Source organism: Elgaria multicarinata, chromosome 2 (assembly GCF_023053635.1).
Source record: "Elgaria multicarinata webbii isolate HBS135686 ecotype San Diego chromosome 2, rElgMul1.1.pri, whole genome shotgun sequence".
NCBI lineage: Eukaryota > Metazoa > Chordata > Lepidosauria > Squamata > Anguidae > Elgaria > Elgaria multicarinata.
The window spans coordinates 38,933,194-38,945,893 of NC_086172.1; the positions used below are offsets into that span (position 1 = coordinate 38,933,194).

The following is a 12,700-nucleotide window of genomic DNA, read 5'->3' on the forward strand; positions in this document are numbered from 1 at the left end:
TCCATACAAAGAACTTGATGCTTGCTTGTGTAATTCCCCAATAGGTGGGCATGTCACTTATTCAAACAAGTGGCTCCATGTGATGATACAATGAAGTGAACAGTCATCCAGCTGAGTGGGTGGGGCTTTTTCCTTCATCCTCCCCCCCCAAAAAGGAACTATTTTGATTTTTGTTGTTGTTCATCTATGATTGTCAATAAATCATAACGACCTTAGTTACAAGCATTTACTTTAATACATCAATGTTAATCTTCAAATATATATTTATTTTTCTTTTAGCACTTCATGTCGAGTTTACAAAGCCTCTTCATGATCTTGAAGTTAAAGAAAAGGAAGTTGCTCGGTTTGAATGTGAAATTTCCCGACCAACTGTTAAGGTCTGTAATGTTCACGTTTCTAATATTTGCCCTTTAGGTTTTGTATAGAATCACACAGTATTTGCTGCACCTATCAGAAATCCCTTCTGTCTCATCTTAAACAGTAATGTTCTAGCCCTTGTGAATGTGCAAAGCATTTTGAAGGTGAAAGCTGTGTCTGGCTCAAACCAGCAGATCATCACTGGACCTTGCTTGTAGACAATTATTGTTGACCAAAGCCCCATTCCTGCTTTCTTTCTCTCCATCATTCTGTTACCTATTTTGTTTGTTTTTTAAATGTTGTGTATTTTATTTGAATTTTTCTAATTAAAATAAAATACACAAATTTGGTACGAACATTAAATTTACTCAGTCTACATATTTTCCTTCAGTTATACAGCAGTGGATCTAGTAGCTTGGATCCAGAGATGTATGTTTCCACTCATGCACAAGGGCTTTTCAGGGCTTTCCGGCAGCAATATCCCATATCCTGCAGAAAACCCCTGAACGTCGGGCACTCTCTGCATACAATGGGCTGCTGCTTTGTGGAAAAATCATACACAAACACATTCAGAACCACTTTGTATGCTCAGAGGCTCCTCTGGCTTCAAGCCAATAGCTCCAGTCAAAATGGGATGTTTTCCCCATCTTGACCAGAAGATTTTTTTTTTAATATGACATTTTATTTTATTTTGTTAATAAAGTTAACAAAATAAAGGCAAGAAGAAGAAGAAGAAGAAGAAGAAGAAGAAGAAGAAGAAGAAGAAGAAGCCTATAATTATAAATCTTAGTCTATAACTGATATGTTTATGGAACGTTTACAGTAAAATGGTTTAATTTAGAGCTCAATACCTAATGAAAATAAAAATACAAGTTATGCAGCATATAAAAGGAGCATGTGCAATTTATTTATTTATTATTTATTACATATTTATACTGCCCAACAGCCAAGGCTCTTTGGGCAGTGCACAATTAAAACAGTTAAAACCACAATATACAAAGTCAGAATTTAAAACTTTTCTAAAAAAATATTAAAATGTCACATAAAACCAGGAAAAGTTATAATCCAGCGAAGGCTTATCTAAAAAGATGTGTTTTCAGGAGGTGTTTGAAAGATGTTATATTTTACACCTCCTGAACGCACAAGGGAGGGTTTTCCCGAGGGTATTTGGAGGGTTTTCCAGAGGGTGCCATTACGGAGAAGGCCTGCCGTCAAGGTTCTTCATGACGACATTCTGTTCATCTTGGAATGACGAGCAAGTGTATGGGCTCATCTACACCAAACAGGATATTCCACTATGAAAGTGGTATGAAAATGGTATATAAAAGGCAGGAGCCACACTAGCAGTATTGAAGTGCACTGACAACTGTTGGGGCCCATTGACACTTGCCATATACCATATACCACTTTCATAGTTCTATATCCTGCTTGGTGTAGATGTGTCCTGGGCCCCAACAGTTGTCAGTGCACTTCAGTACCACTATAAAGCAGTAGTGTAGATCCTGCAGTGCACTTCAATACCGCTATAAAGCAGTAGTGTGGCTCCTGCCTTTTATATACCGCTTTCATACCACTTTCATAGTGGACTATATACACTTTCACACTTTCATACCATCCTGCTTGGTGTAGATGAGCCCTAAGTGTGTATTAATTAGGCATGACAGAGGAATCCATGGGGGAGGGGAGCTTTGTGAGTTTTCATTTGATATTACAATTTCAGTGTGTTTGCATTTTACCCAATTTGCTATGTTGTCAAATGTTTTGAATACAGGCAAAGTGGTTTAGGGACGGTGTTGAAATCCGAAAAGGCAAGAAATATGACATCATTGCTAAAGACGTCCAGAGGATACTTGTTATCAGCAAATGTCTACTTGATGATGAAGCTGAATATACATGTGAAGCAAAGGCAGCCAGAACCTCGGGCATGCTTACAGTGATAGGTAAAACTAAATCAAGTTTTGCTTTCACTTTATGGAAAAGAGCAATGACTTGATTTCTGCACTAATCAAATGCAACTACGTTTCTTTTGTACAGAGGAGGAAGCTGTCTTTACCAAAAACCTTCCCAACATAGAAGTAAACGAAACAGATACCGTCAAATTGATTTGCGAGGTTTCCAAGCCTGATGCAGAAGTAACTTGGTTCAAAGGCAATGAGGAGTTGCCTGATGGCGGCAGATATGAACAAATTGCGGACGGACGAAAGAGAATTCTGGTCATCCATAACGCTCGTCTTGATGACGCAAGCCCCTACAGCTGCAGGCTTCCAAGCACTCGGACAACTGGCAAGCTCAAAGTTCACGGTAAGAGATTTTCTTTGGTGTCTTTCCAAACAGATGCTGCCAGATGACATGGTGCAGTTGAGTAGATGGTGAAGTTACATTTTGGATTTTTGGCCCATATCTTAAGCAAATATGCATGTATGAAATCTAGTTCCCCACTCGCGAGTTCTTAATGTACGTTAATGTGATTTTGATCTTTATATTCCATTTGTGTTCATTATTTTCATTTTACTCTATATTATCTATTTTTAACTTACTTAACTTTTTTTATTTTAGCTTATCTTTTTACTTGTTTTTATTGTGTCAAATTGTGATGGCTTATCACTTTCAACAATAAAGATTTCATTCTATAGGGAAAACTACAAATCTAGGCCAGGGCATCCTCATGTTGAATTAGTCTGGCACGCCTTTTGCTGTTAATTTTCAATTAGATAGAGCAATTGACTCTCCTCACCCTGAAAACTGAAAACAAAATGCACATCTTTTTCAGAACTTGCAGCTGAATTTATTACCAGACCCCAGAATGTTGAAGTACTTGAAGGAGAAAAGGCAGAATTTGTCTGCTCAGTATCCAAAGATGCCTTTGAAGTACAGTGGCTTAGGGGGGATACTGTTCTTGAAGCTGGTGATAAGTATGACATCATATCTGATGGCAAAAAGAGAATTCTGGTCATTAAAGAGTCTGTCCTGGATGATGAGGGAAGTTATGCTGCCATGGTTGGTGATGCCAAAGCCAAAGCACGCTTGAAAGTGATTGGTAAGTTTTGGGGGATTTTCCTCCGTACATTTGTGGGCATGTCATTTTTTTTCTTTTTGAGTATGAAGCTTACAAAAATATATAAATCATGTACATTTTCAAATTACAGAAAAACTCAGGATTGTTATTCCACTGAAGGACCAAGAAGTTAAAGAAGGAGAAGAGCTTGTCTTTAACTGTGAAGTTAATACAGAAGGTGCCAAGGCTAAGTGGTACAAAGATGATGAACCAATATTTGATAGTGCAAAATACATCCTGGTCCATAAGGATCTAGTTTACACTCTAAGAATCAGAGACGCCCATTTGAATGACCAAGCAACCTACACTGTCGCACTAGCAAACCAGAGAGGAGAGCATGTCAAGTCCTCTGCTAACTTAACTGTACTTGGTAAGTTGTTTGCATGTTCTAAGTCAGAAGTGGGGAGGCTCAGGCCTGGAGGCGAAATCCTGGGTTCCCAAGCCAGCCCTCTGACCCTTTCCCCTGGTCCTACCTCCTTTTCCCCAACTGGCAAGTGGTGGTTTCCCAGAGTTTGTGCACTTTTCTCCATTCTGAAAAGTTGAAACGCCTGTCTTAAGGCTCCATTAATGTCAGTAGGAGCTGTAAGCTACAATATGCTAGTTTGGCGGGGATGTTGTATTTTTGGCCCCTCCCCCTTTTCCTTTGGCTCCACCCCCTTTTCCTTTGGCCCTGCCCACCACTGGAATGTGGCCCCTGAGAGCTTCTCTGACATTTAAGCCAACCTTCAGACTGAAAGAGGTTCCTCACCCTTTGGAAACTAAGGGATTAGCTAGACTTAAGGATTATCCCAGACAAATGGAGGGGTCGTCCCTGCCTGCTCCTGGGATCCCCTGTGTGTCATTTGGATGTACACGGGTGATCCCAGGATGATCCTAAGATATAGGCCTGGTCTAGCCATGGCCTAAGTGATGCAGACTTTTAGACATGTCCAAATTTGGATGAGGATATATACTAACCATTTAAAAAAACAACACTCTCTTAATAGAGGAAGATCTCAGAATTATTGAGCCTCTTCAAGACATTGAAACCATGGAGAAGAAATCTGTCACATTCTGGTGCAAAGTGAATCGTCTTAACGTAACCCTCCAGTGGACAAAGAATGGCGAAGAAGTCACCTTTGACCGCCGCATTTTGTACAAAGTGGATAAATACAAGCATTCACTTATCATTAAAAATTGTGGGTTTATCGATGAAGGGGAATACACCGTCACTGCTGGCCAAGACAAGTCTGTTGCGGAGCTTATCATCACAGAGGCACCTACAGATTTCATTGAGCATTTGCAAGACCAGACCGTCACTGAATTTGATGATGCCGTCTTTTCTTGCCAGCTTTCCAAAGAGAAAGCGAGTGTGAAGTGGTACAGAAACGGACGAGAAATAAAAGAGGGCAAAAAGTAGGTGCAATTTCTTTCGCCGAGTGCTGGTATGCGATGGTTGCTGTATTGACCTTTGTTTCTAAATGTAACACATAATCCTTTTTTCCCGCCTGATATAAAGGTATCTCTTTGAAAAGGATGGAAATTTACACCGATTAGTTATAAAAGACTGCAGACTAGATGACGAATGTGAGTATTCTTGTGGAGTGGACGACAGGAGATCCCGAGCAAGGCTGTTCGTTGAAGGTATGTTCACAATTGCTATTTTATCTTTCTCTCCAATTTTCAGTTTGTTTGTTTTGGTGAAAAGCACCTCAACATAATATACATTTTTTAAACATTTCTACCAGAAATTCCTGTGGAGATCATCCGGCCACCACAAGATGCTTATGAAGCTCCTGGCTCTGACGTCATCTTCTTTGCTGAATTGAATAAAGATAAGGTGGAAGTCAAATGGTTGAGAAATAACATGATTATTGTTCAGGGAGATAAACACCAAATGATGAGTGAAGGGAAGGTCCATAGGCTGCAAGTCTGTGAAATAAGGCCGCGTGACCAAGGAGAATATAGATTCATTGCCAAAGACAAAGAAGCTCGAGCTAAGCTAGAATTGGCAGGTAAGTCTTTGAAGTTTATCAAAAATAAGGGGGAAGAAACTTTAGAGCAATAATGTGACATTCTCCCTATTATTTTCTGGTTGTTAATTTCAGAGGTTACTACCACTCTAGTGATAATGAAGAATTGTTACAAGAATTGTTACATGAAGAAACATGTAACATTTTTAGGGTGCTCACTGCCCTATGCAATTCCATTCAGGGAGAAAAGGAATGTCCTGTTTTGCACAATCCGATCATTTCTCTCTTCTTTTCCATTTCTACCCACCACTTGTTATACCTGTGTGGAGGCATTATCAGTCATCTTGAATGCTTGAATCTTAACTTTGTCATTGAAATCCTATCAGCAATGCACTTCTGTAGTTTCTATTATGGAGTTTATCTCTGTAACACCTGTGTTTGGGAAATCAGCTTTACTCAGCACAAAGGGATTATCTATGTATAATGGAGGCAACAAAAAGACCTCATTGACCTTTGTGGTTCAAAGTGAGATGTATACAACTGTGTCTTATAATTTTGGCCCACTCTAGACATCAAAATATTGAAAAGTTGTTTAACATTCATTGTGCTTTTCTATATCAGAATCTGTATTGAACGCACAGTTTGTGTAATGTATTTAACATGCACACTCTTTTGTTGTTTTTCCGTAGCTGCTCCAAGAATAAAGACAGCTGATCAGAACCTTGTGGTAGATGTTGGGCAGCCATTGACTATGACTGTTCCATATGATGCCTACCCACGAGCAGAAGCAGAGTGGTTTAAGGAAGATGAAGCCCTGCCCACTCAGACGGTTGATACAACAGCTGAAAGTACTACCTTCAGAATCCATGAAGCAAAGACATCACACAAAGGAAGATACAAAATTATACTCAAAAATAAACATGGCCAAGCTGAAGCACGCATCAATGTACAAGTTATTGGTAAGCTCATCATTTTTATTTTCTAATGACAACTGGTAACCAAGGTGCTTGCATATGTCTCTAGAAAGAAAAAGCACTGGTATTATGAACCAGGAAATAAATAGTAGCCAACCACATCCATGTGCCTCATTGAGTTATTACTATTTATGTCAGAGTTAAAGTAAAACTTCTGTTTTAAGTAAATTATTTATCATTTTTATCTCAGATGTCCCTGGTCCAGTTAGGAACTTGGAAGTAACTGAAACATTTGATGGTGAAGTTAGCCTTGCCTGGGAGGAACCAGAAAGTGATGGAGGTAGTAAAATCACTGGATATGTTGTTGAAAGGCGTGACATCAAACGCAAGACCTGGATTTTGGCAACTGATCGTGCCGACAGTTGTGAATACACAGTTACCGGTCTTCAAAGGGGAGGTGTGGAGTATCTCTTCCGTGTGAGTGCGAAAAACAGAGTGGGTACCGGCGAGCCAGTTGAAACAGACAAACCTGTTGAAGCAAAGAGCAGATTTGGTAAGAAAAATAATTTAGAATGCTTGGAGGAAAGTAATGTGTAAGTTATTTTAAACAGGAACAGCGTACATCTTTAATTTTCTTTCCACCTTGCAGATGTCCCAGGTCCTCCTCTCAATGTACAAGTTCCTGATGTAAACAGATCTAGTGCAACTCTTACTTGGGAAACACCAGAATACGATGGAGGTTCTCCAATTACGGGCTACATTATTGAATTGCGTGATAGAGGTTCAATCAAGTGGGAGCCCACCATGACCACAGGAGCGCATGAATTGTCTGCAGTAATAACAGATGTCGTGGAAAACAAAGAATACTTTTTCAGAGTCAGAGCTCAAAACCAAGTTGGAGTTGGCAAACCTAGTGCTTCTACACATGCAGTCAAGATCATGGATCCAATTGGTTAGTGTGCTGGTGATAATAGAAAATTTTCCATTTTACCTGGTGATAATATTACTTGTTCTTAAAATCTGAGCACAGAAAAGACATGAGGCAAATTAGGATAGGCTGGAAAATCTGGATAAAACCTCAGTGTTTTTGATTTAAGAAACCACCATATATGTCCTTTAGACAAACGAGTGTCGGAAAGTGAGAACAATAGTAGTGCCATATAAGCTCTAAAATAGGAGACAATGCTTTAGATGTTCGCAGTGTCCGATGAGGCAGGATCAATAGATATTAATCCATAATCCATCTATTAAAAAACTATGGCCAGGTTCTAGCAAGATAGCTTACAGACATATAAGGGCCTTTTGTTTCTTTAAATAGCTGGGGGGGGATGTCACATGATGAAATACTTTTTGATACTCCTTTCACTTTCAAAACTGTAGTTTGCCAGGGGCACGGGATACTATGTTTGAAGAACTCAAGCTTCCCATGCCACCCTGGGCTTGAGGGATCAGCTGCGTCATTCTCTCTTTGAATTATGGTTAGGATCCCCTTCCTGAAGTGCGCAATCTTCAAATCACGTGAATTATTATGTTTTCCAGAAAGACCAAGTCCTCCCATTAACCTTGACCATTCTGACCAAACTAAGGAATCTGTGAAACTTACATGGGAACCTCCTCTGAAAGACGGAGGCAGCCCAATTTTGGGCTACATTATTGAAAGACGTGAGGAGGGAACGGACGACTGGGTCCGCTGCAATCCGAAACTTGCACCTAGTCTTTCTTACAAGGTAGGGCATTATTTTCTGAAGTAAAATGCTCATTAAGTCTTTGATTTTTTATATTATTATTATTATTATTATTATTATTATTATTATTATTATACCACCCCATAGCTGAAGTTCTCTGGGCGGTTTACAAAAGTTAAAAACAGTGACCATTAAAAACAAATATACAAAATTAAAAAGCATAAAATACAAACAAAAGCAGACAATATCTATTAAAAACAGCTATTATGGGGTCAGTTAAAAAACACAGCATATGCTATTAAATGTTGTTAAATGCCTGGGAGAAGAGAAAAGTCTTGACCTGGCGCTGAAAAGATAACAATGTTGGCACCAGACGAGCCTCGTTGAGGAGTTCATTCCATAATTGAGGGGCCACCACTGAAAAGGTCCTCTCCCTTGTTGCCATTCTCCGAGCTTCCCTCGGAGTAGGCACCTGGAGGAGGACCTCAGATGGGGATAATTAGTTACAATATCTACCTCTGCCTTTGTAGGTGACTGGATTGACACCGCTGGCTAAGTATTATTATAGAGTATCTGCCGAAAATGCTGCTGGTGTATCAGATCCAGCTGAAGCTATTGGACCACTGACTGCTGATGATCCTCATTGTAAGTCAAATTCATTTCACTGGCATCGTCAATAAAATGTTGTGTGGCTTCATGGTATTTGAGATTATTCATGTTCTGTATTAAAAACAATGCTATCATGTATTCGTAAGTCAGGTTTGATACCAAAACCAATCGCAACTGTGATTATCTAAATTAAAAACATCCTTACTACAAAACAGTTATATTGAAATGGCAGAAAGCCATTAATGTGCCCCAAGTAGTTAGGAAATATATTTAAGACTTGTCTGAAGAAAGCATTGCTAATCAAGGAGGTTAGCACCTAGTTCAGTCTAGTATGCAAATATACTAGGTACAATTAAAAATGTACCAAATTGAAATTGGAGTAAGCCTTCCTACAAGTTTTCTGCATTGCCATTTCATCACGTTATGAAACATTTATTAAAATTATTTTGGGTTGGATCCAGGATCTGCCTTCCAGGAGAGGAAAGGCTCCATTTGCGGAAGGTCCCCCCACCCATGAGAATTCCTCCCACCCCACACATCACAGTTCATCCCATTCTATGTTGCATTTTCAGGGAGCTGCAAGGGTTGCCATAGGAAGAACGGGTGCTGGAAGTACACAGTTGATCCAGTTTAAATCTGGATCCAGCCCTTTCTCAATTGATTAACAGGTTGTGTAGGCATCTATAATAATGCTCTTATTGGCAATTACACTGAGGGCAGTTGCGTTTTATTGACGTTGTACAAAATAATAAAAGAATGAAACACAAATTGGCATAATTTGTGCTTGTTTTTCAGTTGGACCCACAATGGACTTAAGTGGATTTAAAGATGGACTTGAAGTTATTGTTCCAGAGCCACTCAAAATACGTGTTCCTATCACTGGGTATCCAGTACCAACCGCCACATGGTCTGTAGGTGACAAAGTTTTAGAAGAAGGTGACCGGGTGAAAATTGAGACTACAGCTGCCTTTGCACAACTGGTTATTACTCCAAGTGAACGGCCAGATAAAGGCATTTATAAGTTGACATTAAAAAACCCTGTGGCATCAGTCTCAGGAGAAATTGATGTGAATGTCATTGGTGAGCAATCAAATACATTTTATGAATTTTAATGTACAGTGATTGCATACAGTATAATGTGTTTTGTAAATGACCAGGTTTATACAATTTGGTTTAGCAACTGATCTTTCTATATAAATAATACTAAAAAAAATTAACTTCCGTTGTGCCATTTCATTATGAATTTCCATAATATGAGGGAGGTCATCTTTTTTAAGAATTCAGACTGCCTTCCTATCCATGCTTATTGGGAGTAAGCTCCATTGAAAACAATAGGACTTCTGATTATACATGTATAGGGAAGCACTGCAAATATGTCTTTAAAGAGAATCAGGAAGAAGTATGACTGAAATCTAATAAACCAAAATCTTTTATCAAAGAATTAAAATTAAGTACAAAGCTGTCTTATAATATAATATATAATCCATTTTTAGCTCGCCCAAGTGCACCAAGAGAACTAACAGTTGGAGAGATAACTAGGAACACAGTACAACTATCATGGGAACCACCTGAAAATGATGGCGGAAGCCCATTGACTGGCTATGTTATTGAAAAACGTGAAGTGAGCCGTAAAACATGGATCAAAGTATGTTATCTCTTTTTTCAATACAGTACATGTTTGGTTTATGTATGTTTTCATCATGTAATGCTGAAAATCATATTAAATATTATCATGCTGCGGAAATAAATGGAGCTTCTCATGTTTTCAGGTTATGGACAATGTCCTTGACCAAGAGTTCACCATACCAGACCTTGCTCAAGGAAAAGAATACTTGTTCAAGGTTTCAGCATGCAACAAATGTGGACCAGGAGAACCTGCTTACATTGATGAACCTGTTAACATGTCAGCACCTGCAAGTGAGTTTTCTCCGTTAGCTATTCTTACTGGTTTTGTGTTTCTGCTTTTTATGTACTAACTCATGCTGAGTATCATAAATTGATATGCCTGCTGGAAGAAAGCAACACAGAGATTTTGAATGAAGAAGGGTTGTGTACATCTCAGGTAAGTATTCCAGAAACTGAATGCAAGTGGAATTTTGCTTGCAGAATGAGAAAGACATGCAAGTGGAATTTAGGTTGCATCACCTCCTCTTCTCCACTGCAGCTCTCTGCATCCTCTGAAAAGCCAGTCCTTAGGGTTGGGGGAACCTCCAGAATAGTGAGGGATGTGCTCTGCAGGGCTGAAATGGGAAGGAGGAATCAGCAGAAATCAGGCTGACATCTTTCGTAATCAAAAGTGTCTTCCCATCCAGGAAGGGCACTGTTGGATCCAAATCAATGGGGGAGGGATGGTGAGGCAAAAGCAGTAAAGAGTACAAAAATGTGTAGGTCACACGATAATAAGAACATCTACATCTTCTTTTCTTCTTCCCTTCCCTCCTTTACAGCGGTGCCTGATCCACCAGAGAATGTTAAATGGAGGAATCCAACGTCGAAGTCCATTTTCCTTACATGGGAACCGCCTAAATATGATGGTGGCTCCCGGATCAAAGGTTATCTGGTAGAAAAATGCCAACGCGGCACTGACAAATGGGAGCCCTGCGGAGATCCAGTTGTTGAGACCAAGTAAGGGTTTTCAGTAGGAAGAAAATGTTTCACAAATTAAAGGGTTACATGTAGCAATATTGTAAACTGAAATGGTTTTTATAATTAACAGAATGGAAGTAACAAAGCTTTTGGAAGGGGAATGGTATGCTTATCGCGTTAAAGCTCTGAACAGGCAAGGAGCCAGCAAACCAAGCAAGCCCACAGATGACATCCAAGCTGTGGATGCAATGGGTAATTATTGATTTCAGTTGGTAAATATTGATTTCAGTTACATTGAGAATTAGTTTATACTTTCTAAAGCTGCCTTCCCCAACCTTGGCCATGCTGGCAGGGAATTATTGCAATCCCACACATCTGGAGAGTGCCAGCTTGGGTAAGTTAGCTTTAAAACTTTGGTATTTGTCTTACACCCATGTATATTTGTCTTACACCCATGTATATTTGTTTTACACCCATGTATATTTATCAAATATGCAGTTGTGTATGTGACATATTCTCTTAATTCTCTCTAAAATCAGAGGCCCCGGAGATTTTCCTAGATGTCAAGTTGCTTGCTGGAATCACTGTCAAGGCCGGAACAAAAATAGAGCTGCCAGCCACAGTAACTGGGAAACCTGAACCTCGGATTACATGGACAAAGGCTGAACATCTCCTCAGACCTGATAAAAGAATATCCATTGAATCCAAACCGAACCATTCCACAGTCATCATAACAGACAGCAAGAGAAGTGACAGTGGCACCTATATTATTGAAGCTGTAAATACCAGTGGTCGGGCCACAGCCGTGGTTGAGGTTAATGTTCTAGGTATGTTAATTTTGCTTTGATCCAAAATAACTCTCAGTGTTTTCCTAATTGAAGAGGAAGGGTTCAAACTCTTGTCGTGTTTCCACAGATAAGCCTGGCCCACCAGCTGCATTTGACGTATCCGAGATTACAAGCGTATCTTGCTTTTTGACCTGGAATCCTCCTCGAGATGATGGTGGCTCCAGAATCACAAACTATGTTCTAGAGCAAAGAACTGCAGACAGCGAAATATGGCACAAACTGTCATCCACTATTAAAGAAACGAACTTCAAAGTCACTAACCTCACGCCTCATAAAGAATACATCTTCAGAGTCAGTGCAGAAAACATGTATGGAGTTGGAGAACCAGCCGTGTCCATTCCTATCATTGCCAAATATCCATTTGGTAAGTCCATTCAGTTGACAGCAAGAGCCACTCGTCACATTATGGCTGCCACGTTGAAGCTCCTGGAAATCACCTCAGTCTGGCAGGCACTCCAAATGGAAAGTAATTTTGTAGGTACCTCCTCACTACATAGATCCGTACACCCCATCATGTTGCTTGTCTCTTGCACTGGTTGCTACTGGTATGGAGATAAGCCTTGTGGTAAGGCCAGTACACAGACAATGAAATAAATGAACAGCTTGCTAAGTGGAGCAGCAGCCATAGAGAGACATTTTCAGGTAGCTTCCATGTGGCAGCAATTTCATTAAGTGGCACATTTCTACAGGCGAG

General features: G+C 39.7%; 1 protein-coding gene across 1 annotated transcript in view; it reads left to right on the forward strand.

Annotated features, from left to right (window-relative positions):
• The window catches only part of TTN (titin), a 304,366-nt gene that overhangs the window by 200,924 nt on the left and 90,742 nt on the right, over window positions 1-12,700 (forward strand). The window contains exons 163-182 of the mRNA XM_063116312.1: window positions 280-377; window positions 2,129-2,297; window positions 2,392-2,658; window positions 3,128-3,394; window positions 3,504-3,782; window positions 4,399-4,807; window positions 4,911-5,035; window positions 5,140-5,406; window positions 6,054-6,323; window positions 6,529-6,831; window positions 6,928-7,230; window positions 7,818-8,005; window positions 8,494-8,608; window positions 9,368-9,652; window positions 10,066-10,217; window positions 10,342-10,489; window positions 11,020-11,197; window positions 11,289-11,410; window positions 11,698-11,985; window positions 12,074-12,370. Of these exons, the coding sequence (XP_062972382.1) occupies window positions 280-377; window positions 2,129-2,297; window positions 2,392-2,658; window positions 3,128-3,394; window positions 3,504-3,782; window positions 4,399-4,807; window positions 4,911-5,035; window positions 5,140-5,406; window positions 6,054-6,323; window positions 6,529-6,831; window positions 6,928-7,230; window positions 7,818-8,005; window positions 8,494-8,608; window positions 9,368-9,652; window positions 10,066-10,217; window positions 10,342-10,489; window positions 11,020-11,197; window positions 11,289-11,410; window positions 11,698-11,985; window positions 12,074-12,370 (4,530 nt within the window). The remainder of the gene's footprint in view (window positions 1-279; window positions 378-2,128; window positions 2,298-2,391; window positions 2,659-3,127; window positions 3,395-3,503; window positions 3,783-4,398; window positions 4,808-4,910; window positions 5,036-5,139; window positions 5,407-6,053; window positions 6,324-6,528; window positions 6,832-6,927; window positions 7,231-7,817; window positions 8,006-8,493; window positions 8,609-9,367; window positions 9,653-10,065; window positions 10,218-10,341; window positions 10,490-11,019; window positions 11,198-11,288; window positions 11,411-11,697; window positions 11,986-12,073; window positions 12,371-12,700) is intronic.